Source organism: Haliotis rufescens, unplaced genomic scaffold (genome assembly GCF_023055435.1).
Source record: "Haliotis rufescens isolate VD_foot unplaced genomic scaffold, xgHalRufe1.0.p SCAF_12, whole genome shotgun sequence".
In the NCBI taxonomy this organism is placed as follows: domain Eukaryota; kingdom Metazoa; phylum Mollusca; class Gastropoda; order Lepetellida; family Haliotidae; genus Haliotis; species Haliotis rufescens.
Genome location: NW_025963802.1, coordinates 15,892,432 through 15,905,996, shown reverse-complemented (window position 1 = coordinate 15,905,996; position 13,565 = coordinate 15,892,432). Strand labels below are relative to the sequence as shown.

Here is a 13,565-nt window from a genome sequence, read left to right as displayed (position 1 = left end):
TTAGTAGTAGCAGCAGTAGTAGTACAGTGACAGCATTTGTAGTGGTACTGGTAGAGGTAGGAAGAGATGAAGTGCCGTAGTGGTGTTAATAGGAAGGACACCGGCGACCAGGACGTAGCAGTAGTACAGTGACAACACCAGTGGTAGTAGTAGTAGTAGCAGTAGTAGTAGTAGTAGTAGTAGTAGTAGTAGTAGTAGCAGCAGCAGCAGTAGTAGTAATAGTAGTGGTAGCAGCAGAAGCAGTAGTAGTAGTAGTAGCAGCAGCAGTAGTAATAGTAGTAGTAGCAGTAGTAATAGTAGTAGTAGTAGTAGTAGTAGCAGCAGCAGCGGTAGTAGTAGTAGTAGTAGTAGTAGCAGCAGCAGCAGCAGTAGTAGTAGTAGTGGCAGTAGTTTTTGTTGTTGTTGTAACAGCAGTAGTGACAATAACAGCAATAGTATTAGTAGCAGGAGCAGTGGAGGATAGATAGAAGTGGTAACAGTGTCCTGGTCCTGTGCATGGTCCAGATGGCAGTTACCGCAGATCGTCATCAGTCTTCATCCTTCAGTCTATCACAAGCAGGTACGGGAGTTAGTGAGTGAGTGAGTGACTGCTCTACCTCTACACACTCTCTACCCTGACATAGCGCCGGACACACTCTCAACCCTGACATTGCGCCGTACACACTCTCCACCCTGACATAGCGCCGCACACACTCTCTACCCTGACATAGCGCCGTACACACTCTCCACCCTGACATAGCGCCGTACACACTCTCTACCCTGACATAGCGCCGTACACACTCTCCACCCTGACAAAGCGCCGTACACGCTCTCTACCCTGACATAGCGCCTTACACGCTCTCCACTCTGACATAGCGCCGTACACACTCTCTACCCTGACAAAGCGCCGTACACACTCTCCACCCTGACATAGCGCCGTACACACTCTCTACCCTGACATAGCGCCGTACACACTCTCCACCCTGACATTGCCCCGTACACACTCTCCACCCTGACATAGCGCCATAGACACTCTCCACCCTGACAAAGCGCCATACACACTCTCCACCCTGACATAGCGCCGTACACACTCTCTACCCTGACATAGCGCCATACACACTCTCCACCCTGACAAAGCGCCATACACACTCTCCACCCTGACATAGCGCCATACACACTCTCCACCCTGACATAGCGCCGTACACACTCTCTACCCTGACATAGCGCCGTACACACTCTCCACCCTGACATAGCGCCATACACACTTTCCACCCTGACATAGCGCCGTACACACTCTCTACCCTGACATAGCGCCGTACACACTCTCTACCCTGACAAAGCGCCGTACACGCTCTCCACCCTGACATAGCGCCGTACACACTCTCCACCCTGACATAGCGCCGTACACTCTCTCCACCCTGACATAGCGCCGTACACACTCTCCACCCTGACATAGCGCCGTACACACTCTCCACCCTGACATAGCGCCGTACACACTCTCTACCCTGACATAGCGCCGTACACACTCTCCACCCTGACATAGCGCCGTACACACTCTCCACCCTGACATAGCGCCGTACACACTCTCCACCCTGACATAGCGCCGTACACACTCTCCACCCTGACATAGCGCCGTACACACTCTCCACCCTGACATAGCCCCGTACACACTCTCTACCCTGACATAGCGCCGTACACACTCTCCACCCTGACATTGCCCCGTACACACTCTCCACCATGACATAGCGCCGTGCACACTCTCCACCCTGACAAAGCGCCGTACACACTCTCCACCCTGACATAGCGCCGTACACACTCTCCACCCTGACATAGCGCCGTACACACTCTCCACCCTGACATAGCGCCGTACACACTCTCTACCCTGACAAAGCGCCGTACACACTCTCCACCCTGACATAGCGCCGTACACACTCTCCACCCTGACATAGCGCCGTACACTCTCTCCACCCTGACATAGCGCCGTACACACTCTCCACCCTGACATAGCGCCGTACACACTCTCCACCCTGACATAGCGCCGTACACACTCTCTACCCTGACATAGCGCCGTACACACTCTCCACCCTGACATAGCGCCGTACACACTCTCCACCCTGACATAGCGCCGTACACACTCTCCACTCTGACATAGCGCCGTACACACTCTCTACCCTGACATTGCGCCGTACACACTCTCCACCCTGACATAGCGCCGTACACACTCTCCAACCTGACATAGCGCCGTACACACTCTCCACCCTGACATAGCGCCGTACACACTCTCCACCCTGACATAGCGCCGTACACACTCTCCACCCTGACATAGCGCCTTACACGCTCTCCACCCTGACATAGCGCCGTACACACTCTCTACCCTGACATAGCGCCTTACACACTCTCCACCCTGACATAGCGCCGTACACACTCTCTCCACCCTGACATAGCGCCGTACACACTCTCCACCCTGACATAGCGCCGTACACACTCTCTCCACCCTGACATAGCGCCGTACACACTCTCCACCCTGACAGAGCGCCGTACACACTCTCTACCCTGACATAGCGCCTTACACACTCTCCACACTGACATAGCGCTGTACACACTCTCCACCCTGACATAGCGCCTTACACACTCTCCACCCTGACATAGCGCCGTACACACTCTCTCCACCCTGACATAGCGCCGTACACACTCTCCACCCTGACAGAGCGCCGTACACACACTCCACCCCGATATGGTGCCGTGACCATACTTTTCTCTGACATAGCGCCCCACGAGTCGATTTAAAGAGGAAAACTCTGAGGGTGGTCGAGGCTGAATTCCTACTTCAATCAACGAGCGTCGATATATTTGTTGTCAAAATACACGAGGATGAGATCTTGTTTATTTTCCTGAGTCATCATAAAGCATTATTTAGGTTAATGGGGTTTTAATTTGAAAATCGTATTAATATTTGACACCGTCTTAACATCAGGGAACATCCCTTCGAACGATAAAGTACTGTCGGTAGCTTTGATGGGTTAGAGAAGCATCTTAGAATAATAAATATAATCAGTGTGCTGGAGAGGATACCTCCTGTTACGTCACAATAGAAAAGTGATGTCAAATTGTTACGTTGTCAAACCATGACGTAATACAGATGGAAGGTTTTGTACTCCAGTATCTCAGATTCACCGTACACCACGAATTCGACGTTTTGGCGTTTATTAACTAATATCTATAAAATTAATGTAAGTAGAAACTTGTCTTAAATAGAATATGGAGGGTAAGATTTGAACATTTATATCTCATGCTAATCAATCGGCAATCAGAAAGTCGACCAGGCAACCGATGAATATTTTATGGAATCCGAGAAGACACATTGTCGCGCTTATGTTAATTTTGACACTTTTTGCTTGTTTTTGTAAATGCGATAATGCGACAAAGTCCCTTCAAGGATTCCATAAAATATTCATTGGTTGCCTGGTCGATTTTCTGATTTTACCCTACATATTCGATTTAACAAATCGACAATATCCCTTCTAGGATTCAATAATATTTAGAACAAATATATTTTTGACCATGCCAACTCGAAATTTCTCCAGAGATTTCTTTCTACGGCATAGCGCCGTACATACTCTGCCCTGACATAGCGAGGTACACACACTCTTTATTTGATGATAAATAGGCAATATCGAACATCCGTCTCACTGTGGCCCTCGTGTATCCCCGACACCAACCCTAGCCGTAGTGATGCGGGGGGAGTGATGCTGCAGTGCTGGGGCGTGGCTCTCCAGACCAGCTGTGTCCATGCCATGTCGTATGAAGACGTCAGGTCTGGTTGAAAGTTTCTCCTAGCATTGCCCAGCTGGCGGCGCTATCATCAACCATGACTATCTGTGCTGATAACACAACAAATTGCCTTTTCGAGAAAAATATATGTTCGTGTTAGGTCACCAACGGTGTCGCTAAACCAAGATGTTTCTGATATCGTCAAGGATAAAGTCTGGAAAAGTGCTGAGTTAACGTTGATGCCTTGGTTGTTTTTGTGTTAATATTTGTTATACTGGAACTACATTAGCCATATTAAAATAAATATTTTTTTGATTTCTTAATTTACTGTAACACGAGAACAACAAACAGTCTTAGTGATCCTTGCTCCCTTAGGTTGGGTGGAAACATTTTGCTCACGAGATAAGTTTCGAAATGTATGGATTAACCTTCAATATTTAAACGGCCGGGCAAAGAAAGTATACTCCCATTGTTTGATGGTGGCTTAAAATGTGACCAACAAGAATGGTGGTGTTTGAAACGGGTATTTTCAACCTAGTAACGTGTTGATAACGTTTGTAATATTTTGGTCGAATTGTAAACGTTCTTCTGCCAGGTAATTTTAAATATGTTTAGAAATGTATGGATTACCCAATACTACGTGTGTGTGTGTGTGTGTGTGTGTGTGTGTGTGTGTGTGTGTGTGTGTGTGTGTGTGTGTGTGTGTGTGTGTGTTGTGTGTGTGTGTCTATGTGTTGTGTGTGTGTCTATGTGTGTGTGTCTATGTGTGTGTGTCTGTGTGTGAGTCCAAATGGAGCCCAGAACAATCCTTAATTTCAGACTGAGGCAATCTAGACTTGCCAAAACACTCTAGACTTGAGTTGGACTCTTTCTTTAAATTTTACTACAATAGGGTCTGGGAGACAGACGAGTGTGTAGCGGGAAGCAACTGATTCCAACCAAATATGCACATCTTCTCTCTTCTTAATAACATTGTCCTATCTCCAAGTTGAATAGAAAACAGGGTATGGGACACCATGGGGCGGCGATAGGTTTTCTTATACGTATTTCAAGTAGGTTGTTCGGTAAGGGCCGCTATATGCTATTCCAAATGCGAGTGCTGCTGTGCGGTCGTGCATAACTGTGAACTGAATAAACGACATTGGCTGCACGTCGTTGTCCTCAATGGCTTATTTACGATCCACCAACCTCATAAACAAAAGCACTGGTATATTCTCACTCAACAGATGTGGTTTTCTTGCGACGTTTCTTCAGAAAGTTGGAATTGAAAAAGCTACATGTACACCATGACTTTGAACATTCACTTTTATTTGGACTAAAATACAACCGATCCATGGCTTATGTGAAGAACAACATCTTTGGTATGAATTGCATAACGATGAACTGAAAATTATTAATGGGCTTGGTATTGTGAAGGTATCAACCCGCTTCGTCTAATTTTTGAAAAATAGGTAAACAGTAGCAATTGGACAAACCCAGGTATAGTCAGGGATGAATGACATTGCTGGTTAGACAAAGTAAGCATGTGGATCAACCCATTTTACTGTGAACAGGGATGCACGAAATTGAAACAAAAAGACATTTTTTTCTTCTAGACGACCCGGGTTGTAACCATAAAGCCTTTTTACCCACTTTAATTGACAAATGTGGAAAACTTTAAAACATTGTGATGAATAGAGAGTATTAGCCGGGTGTTTCCGTGTATAAACATATGAGTGTCAGAAATAATCATATAGGGTCGTTCTTAAAATAATCGATGTTTTAGACGTATTTTCAGTCAATCAAGTAACTTTGGTCACCGCGTATGAATACAATGTTTGCCCCGATTATCGTACAGTACCAAATGATTTGCAGCCAGGTTTGGTTTAAGTGTATTTGGAACGTCGGTCAATAACATACTGATGACGCAGATACTACATCGACGTCTGAAGCAAAAAAGTAGTTCCTTCCAGGTGACTAATTTGCATAGATATCGGATCGTTATAACGCTATCCATTATATGATAAAATACCTTTCTTTAAATACTTGTAACATTTGGACTTATAAAACAAGTATGAATGTATAATAGTGTGTTTAAAAATATCGATGTATTTAACTTGACTCGAGCAAGCTCTTGCCCCTAAATGAAATTGTCACTTGTGCAATGTCGTTGCTTTCATCAATGACTTCTAAAATCTCTAAATCTCTTATACATTTACACAAGTACACTGGTGTTGGTGCAACTGGTCAAAAAAATGTTATTTAGAAAATTTAGAGTCCATAATATTAACACGTCACGTTTTGTTTTGCTTCGTAACATTTTAATATGTCAATTCTCTTAGGTCAAACGTGGTCCTTGCCATATCGTTAATGTTCTCATATAATGTAAGCATATTTGTTTCGTTCAGTTAAGTATATTCCATAATTGAATGAAGAAGAAAGCGATTCGTTATTTACTTCGCTGAGTATATTCATACAATGCATACGTACACAAACCAGCATTTAATGCCAGTCTGCGGTATAGTCTATTCAGTGGATGATTAACATACATACTTTGTACACGTCAGTAACTAAATTTTCCATGATTAGTTTAACAAAATCATTCTAATCCTTTTCAATTGCAGGTATACATCGACACAAAATGATACACGTGAAACAAATACAATGGATTTAATCAATAAACGACATCTACCTGAACCGGATATACCTAAAGTAATTCGTCTACAAACGCTGTCGCCGGAAGATTCCAGAATCACAGTGCGCATGAGCGGAAGTGACGTAATCAGTCTGAAAGTAAACTTTGGAACTCGCAGTTGAATATTCTGGCGTTGTAGCCGGAGTACCAGAGTTCGCACGACGCAACGTTGTTGTCAAAGTCCGATTCAGCCACCATCAGGGTTGGGTTCACCTCCATCTGTGGAGATGAAATTGAATTTGTGAAAAAGTTCGATCCGTGGGAGCACTGGATCAGAATAGGTCCAAGTAACTGATGTTTGATCGTTAGAATAGGTCCAAGTGACCTATGCTTGATGGTTTGAAAAGGTCCCCAGTAACCTTAACATGGTAATTAGAATATGTCCAAGTAATCGATGTTTGCTTTCTAGAATAGATCCCCAGTAACCGAGGCTTGGTGGCTAGAATAGGTCTCTATTGACATATTCTTGATGGTTAAAGTCCCCAGAAATATATCTTTGGTGGTTAGAATATGTCCGAATACTATATGCTTGGTGGTTAGGAACGGTCCCCACTCACCCATGCTTGGTTAGAACGTCCTTAGTAACCTATGTCCGATGGTTTGAATACGCCCCCAGTAACCTATGTCCGATGGTTTGAATACGCCCCAAGTAACCTATGTCCGATGGTTTGAATACGCCCCAAGTAACCTATGTCCGATGGTTTGGATACTCCCCAAGTAACCTATGTCCGATGGTTTGAATACACCCCCAGTAACCTATGTCCGATGGTTTGAATACGCCCCCAGTAACCTATGTCCGATGGTTTGAATACGCCCCAAGTAACCTATGTCCGATGGTTTGAATACGCCCCCAGTAACCTATGTCCGATGGTTTGAATACGCCCCTAGTAACCTATGTCCGATGGTTTGAATACGCCCCAAGTAACCTATGTCCGATGGTTTGAATACGCCCCCAGTAACCTATGTCCGATGGTTTGAATACGCCCCCAGTAACCTATGTCCGATGGTTTGAATACGCCCCCAGTAACCTATGTCCGATGGTTTGAATACGCCCCAAGTAACCTATGTCCGATGGTTTGAATACGCCCCAAGTAACCAATGCTTGTTGTGAGAGCAAATTGAATGAGGTGGTCAGTCTCGATGACTTGGTTGATTGCATGTATCATCGTATCACTAGATTGTCTGGTCCAGACTCGATTGTTTACAGTCCGTCGTCATATAGCTGGAATACTGCTAACTACGACGCTAAACAACAACTTTGAAAACATGTATCACATTCACAACACAATAGTTTTGAATCTATATATGCACACGAATACATTATCAACATTTGCCACAAGTTTTCTGAACTGAGTCTTTCCTTTTGCACATTCTCACTGCGTTACTACAACCTTGAGAACAAACTCGTCGGTTCCAAATAACAAAATATGTATATATTTCATAGATGGTCCCCATTGTCCAATTATAATACGTTCATAGACTATTATGGACCGAAAGAGACAAGATGCATGTCCCAACCTTCATTTTACAGAAGATTAAAAGACAAAACCCTCTGTTATAACATTTATTGCAAACTAACACCAGGGCAACATGTGTTATATTGCATTGTCTTATAAATAAAGTTTTAAAAATCGTGTAGGCCGCGTTATCAGACGGCTATCAGTTGGCCACTTAACAAAGAAATCTGAAAATATAATAAAGAAAGCATCCTGTTTCTTATCTCGCGAGTACATAAACAAAGTGTTTTTTTTATATTTTCTACATCTTGACATAAATTGGGGGTTCGAGTGGGTCGTGTCATGGCTAAACACACGATCAGTTCGTTAGGAAACTCAACCGGCGTGAATGAGGCGCGTCGTCTCAGTATCTCCTCTTTCTGCAATCAAGTATAGTGGGGTTAAACAAGGGTGTTCTTCTACAGCAAAGTACAATGGGGTACTGTGTGTGTTTCTAGTTGTTCTTTTTTAAGTCAGAACAGGTTGGGTAACGCTGAGTCCCAAAACGAGGAAAGGAAACGAAGGAAACACGATCGTGTTCAAACCTGAACGATAACCTTGCGACCGAGCATTAACGAGGATATTTTAGGTGCGCTTCGTTCTCTATTGTGGCCTAAATGAAGCCATTTGTGACGAGTATGATCAATGCAGAAGTTTTGTAGGGCGAGAAATTGAGTGATTATAGTTTTACATATATTGCTCCTATGTAGGGGAGATAACCCGGGTCTTCTACAAGACGAGGGAACGCTTGTACATGGCTGTCATAAGAATTGACAATACTGTGTATCATATGTAAAAGGTGAGGTGAGGTGAAATGGGGTGTAACATTCGTGTCCAAGATTAGTGCACTTATATAGCGACGTACATGCACGTGTGTGTGTGTGTGTGTGTGTGTGTGTGTGTGTGTGTGTGTGTGTGTGGCTGCTTGTACTAGTCCGGACTGATGCCGATTTTATAGTGCTAGTACACTGAGATACCATGATTCAATTTAACATGGATACCCCACTCAGACACAGTTTACTGACTCCGAGCCGATCAGTCCTTGTTTTAGCCCTTTAATGCCGAGCGCCAGACAGGGTAACAACAAGTACCAACTTTAAACAGTATGGTATGACGTGGCCAGGGATCGAACCCCGGACCTTTCGCTCTCCGGGCAGACGCTCTACCACTATACCACGGAGGCGGTCTCACATGGAAATTACAAAATTACACATTCATATGACACAGGTTAATTCAACAAATAATAGCTGCATTGAATACAATAACTGTATGGAATTGCAAAGACACCAGCTGTTCGTATTATTAAGGGTGGCCCTGTCATCTGAGGCGCTGCAATTCGCTGTGCGAGGTTGCGTCCCTTGAGTAAACCAGAAACAATGAGTGGGTTCGAATCCCGGTTCGTCCCGTTTATGTTTCGTTGTTGTCAGCAACATACACATGCTCGTGAGTATCACCGAAGTAGTAAATGTCTGAGACTTCGGGCTTTCCTCCCACATGAAGATGCCACGCCGTTATGTAACTGGAATACTGTTCAAACTGGCGTTGTAAATCCAACTCACTCACACACTTGGTTATGTAGACGACCTCTCACCTGGAACCTGTACTGTCCGGGTTTGATGCCGGTGATGTCGATCCACTGACAGTCGATGTCGTACATGTAGTTGTCGGAGCAGTTGACGGACAATCCTGAAGCAGAAGATTAAATGTCAGGGCCCCGTTCCACATAGCGCTAAGGTGATCGTAGCTCCCATACTTTAACACTGGCTTACGATAGTCGTAGCGCTAAGATCGCTTTGTGGAACGGTGCCCAGGTGAACACGTAACCCTAAAGGAGAGAGCTATACCTCAGCTATCATTGTATATTTAATGATCTAGATCGCTACAGTTCGCTTCACTTAGCCATGCAAGGATCCGATTAGCGTTAAATCGTTATCCCAAATTATGATCCTTGGTCTGTCAAGACCATTGCTTGTGGCATTATCTGCCAATCGTCATATAAGGTTTCCATGCCACATGGATTTGATATGACGTATCTAAGTAATCGTTGTTTAAAGTGACTTTAATCAAATTTATTCATCAACCCACGAGTGAATGGGAATAAAAGCCTAGGCTGTCGCTCATATGCAAATTGGGTGCGAACTTATTGAAGCGCCGTAAAAGCACCAATGAGTTTCCAACCAAACAAGTCGCAGAGACCACCACCATGCTGATATTGTACATCCCTGCCCTCTACCCACCCTGATCTCGGAAGCCCAAAGCCCACCCTGTTCAATCTTGATAGCACTCCACATCTGCTCCCTACCCACCTTGATCTCGGAAGCCCACCCTGTTCAACCTAGACACCACTCCACCCATCCCCTCTACCCACCTTGATCTCGGAAGCCAAACCTGTTCAACCTGGACACCATTCCACACCTGCCCCCTACCCACCTTGATCTCGGAAGCCAAACCTGTTCAATCTGGACACCACTCCACACCTGCCCCCTACCCACCTTGATCTCGGAAGCCAAACCTGTTGAATCTGGACACCACTCCACACCTGCCCTCTACCCACCCTGATCTCGGAAGCCCACCCTGTTCAATCTTGATAGCACTCCACATCTGCTCCCTACCCACCTTGATCTCGGAAGCCAAACCTGTTCAACCTGGACACCACTCCACCCATCCCCTCTACCCACCTTGATCTCGGAAGCCAAACCTGTTCAACCTGGACACCACTCCACACCTGTCCCCTACCGTCCTTGATCTCGGAAGCCAAACCTGTTCAATCTGGACACCACTCCACACCTGCCCCCTACCCACCTTGATCTCGGAAGCCAAACCTGTTCAATCTGGACACCGCTCCACACCTGCCCTCTACCCACCCTGATCTCGGAAGCCCACCCTGTTCAATCTTGATAGCACTCCACATCTGCTCCCTACCCACCTTGATCTCGGAAGCCAAACCTGTTCAATCTGGACACCACTCCACACCTGCCCCCTACCCACCTTGATCTCGGAAGCCAAACCTGTTCAATCTGGACACCGCTCCACACCTGCCCTCTACCCACCCTGATCTCGGAAGCCCACCCTGTTCAATCTTGATAGCACTCCACATCTGCTCCCTACCCACCTTGATCTCGGAAGCCAAACCTGTTCAACCTGGACACCACTCCACCCATGCCCTCTACCCACCTTGATCTCGGAAGCCCACCCTGTTCAACCTGGACACAAATCCAGCCCTGCCCTTCACCCACCTTGATCTCGGAAGCCCACCCTGTTCAATCTGGACACCACTCCAGCCCTGCCCTCTACCCACCTTGGTCTCGGAAGCCCACACAGTCGAACTTGGGCACCACTCCATCCTGACAAGCCGAGTCCTCCAGGCAGAAGCTGGCCTTCTGACCTTCCGCTAGCCTGTTGCCGTGCTCGTCGATTACGTCGTAGTGCGCAAAAACCTCCATACTGTGATAATGCCTAAATAATAATAATAATTTTAATTATTATAAAGAAGATGATGATGATGATGATGATGATGTGTATGTTTGTACTAGGCTGGACTTTTGTACGTTAGCCCCACCACCACCAACTCCCTTTGTTATGACGCAGCCAGGGAATCGAGACATCGACCTTCCGCTATCCGGACAGACGCTCTCAACAGCAATAATGACACAAATGACAGCAGCAAAAAGGATGATAATACAGTCTAACCTCGTTGTGTCGACCTGTGGGACCTGGGGAAAAGTTCGAGGTGTCAGGGATTCGAGACAACCAACAAAGTGATTTTTCGAAAATCAAACATCATGTTATGAGAGAGTATTACCAGGTCCGGACGCACCGCTAGATTGTCGTACGTAAATTTCAGTCCTGAGGCTTGTGAAAAGGGCGGCAACTCACAGAGGTGAGCGAGTTAACATTATACATCGGCACATTTGGGACCAACTCATGTTATTCGGGACAAGCCGAATAGCGACTCGTGCCCCTCTCGTGGTTATTTGCCACTGGGTGGGCGCAAACGGACATAGTAAAAAGAATTGTCAACTCGTTGCGTAATGATTCACGTATATTTCCCCCATTTAATATATATTCCAGATGCTATTTAAAACACATCGGGACTGGCGGTATTTATACAGTATGATTGAACACATTTAACTGTATCTTGGGTATATTTTTAGATGTAAGACTTGTGTATATTAAAAAAATGAGGGTTTCTTTGACCGACGTACTTGAAGTCATACGCGCATTCTGATTGGTTTGTCGTATTGTCGCACATAACATTCATCAATTGGGGGACGAGTCTTCTTGCAGGTTACGGAAAGGGGCGAGTGATGACGAATGAGCATCGGCATATAGCGATGATAAAAACACCAGCAGCTAGTAAAACAACTTTGGTAATGATAACACTATAAGGAGAATAATTGTTTAAAAAAAAAATTGATGACTATTATAACATTCGTAATCATCACGAAAGATATCATCGTCTTTAGATAGATTTGACTAAATGTCTTCCATAATTATATACTTGCATCGACCTTGTGGCCTAATGGACAAAGCGTCGGCCTCCGGAGCCGAAGATTATAGGTTCGAATCCCATCAAGGTCGGAAATAATGGTCCACTTATTTAATATTACGGGGGCACGGGTGGCCCAGTCGTCTAAGGCGCCGCGATTCGCTGTTCAGAGTTGCGTCCCTTGGGCACGCCAGAAACCTATGATTGTGGGTTCGAATCACGGTTCTCCCCGATTATGTTTCTAGGTTTGTCAGCACCATACCCGTGCTCGTGGGTTTCACCGAAGTGACCTGCATCACTTCGGGCTTTCCTCCCACATTAAGCTGACACGCCGTGATATAACTGGAATACTGTTAAAAGCGGCGTTAAACCAAACTCACTCACTCACTATTTAATTTTACAGATTCTAATTTTCAAATCAAACTCTGAATCGCCGAGAAGAGAAAAATCCGTGGTGTCGAAATTTTCGAATGCAAAAAGGTATAAACGTCAGAAGAGTAGAAATGGATAAGATTTAGTAGAAAGGCACATGTATCATTCTTTTAAGCAACCTGGCACATGAAGTCTAACTCATCGCCGTACATACTGCCACGGACCTATACAAGTCCGTGATACTGCACAGTGCGCACATGGTTTTAAAAAACTGATGGCAAATATGGCAAGAAAACTATGGGGACAAGGTGGGGACACTGTGACCGGCGACAACCTTCTTGCAGTCCAATGTGTTCAGTCTGGTTCTGGGGGAGAAGGATGTTTCCTTTCAGACCGTGTATAACACTTAGATACTTCTTTGTGCAATAATAACCCTCAGCTACCGGAGAACGGTTCTGCCCATGTGTCGGAAGCTGCAAGGTCACGACGCATGCGCAGAAGTAGTGTTAGCGACGGAATTCGACCTGAGGCGGACATTATGATGGGTTACGACTATTGCTGGCGACACAATGCGAACTGTAACATTTCAGTCGGGACATCTGGAACGCGGGCTGATCGATCTGGTGGCAATTGTGGAACGAGAACACGAGAACACACGTACACCTGTTTCTCAACACAGCTGTCCGTCGACGGCGGGAAGAGCCAACCACAGAGAGTTCAGATTTAAATTGATCATGATATTATTGACACTGTGACAGCATGGTGATTAATGAGGTTATTTATA

At 45.4% G+C, this 13,565-nt stretch overlaps 1 protein-coding gene and 1 non-coding gene across 2 annotated transcripts in view; one reads left to right on the top strand and one right to left on the bottom strand.

The window, feature by feature from the left end:
- Positions 1-5,037: 5,037 nt before the first annotated feature.
- Positions 5,038-13,565, bottom strand: part of LOC124146075 (lysyl oxidase homolog 2-like) — a 32,954-nt gene continuing 24,426 nt past the window's right edge. Inside the window, exons 7-9 of the mRNA XM_046516144.2 lie at positions 11,219-11,376; positions 9,512-9,606; positions 5,038-6,643 (exon numbers count right to left, since the gene is read on the bottom strand). Coding sequence (XP_046372100.2) covers positions 6,512-6,643; positions 9,512-9,606; positions 11,219-11,376 — 385 coding nt within the window. The 3' untranslated portion in view covers positions 5,038-6,511. The remainder of the gene's footprint in view (positions 6,644-9,511; positions 9,607-11,218; positions 11,377-13,565) is intronic.
- Positions 12,429-12,501, top strand: Trnar-ccg. The gene has a single exon. It is a non-coding gene; the product is annotated as a tRNA-Arg (tRNA).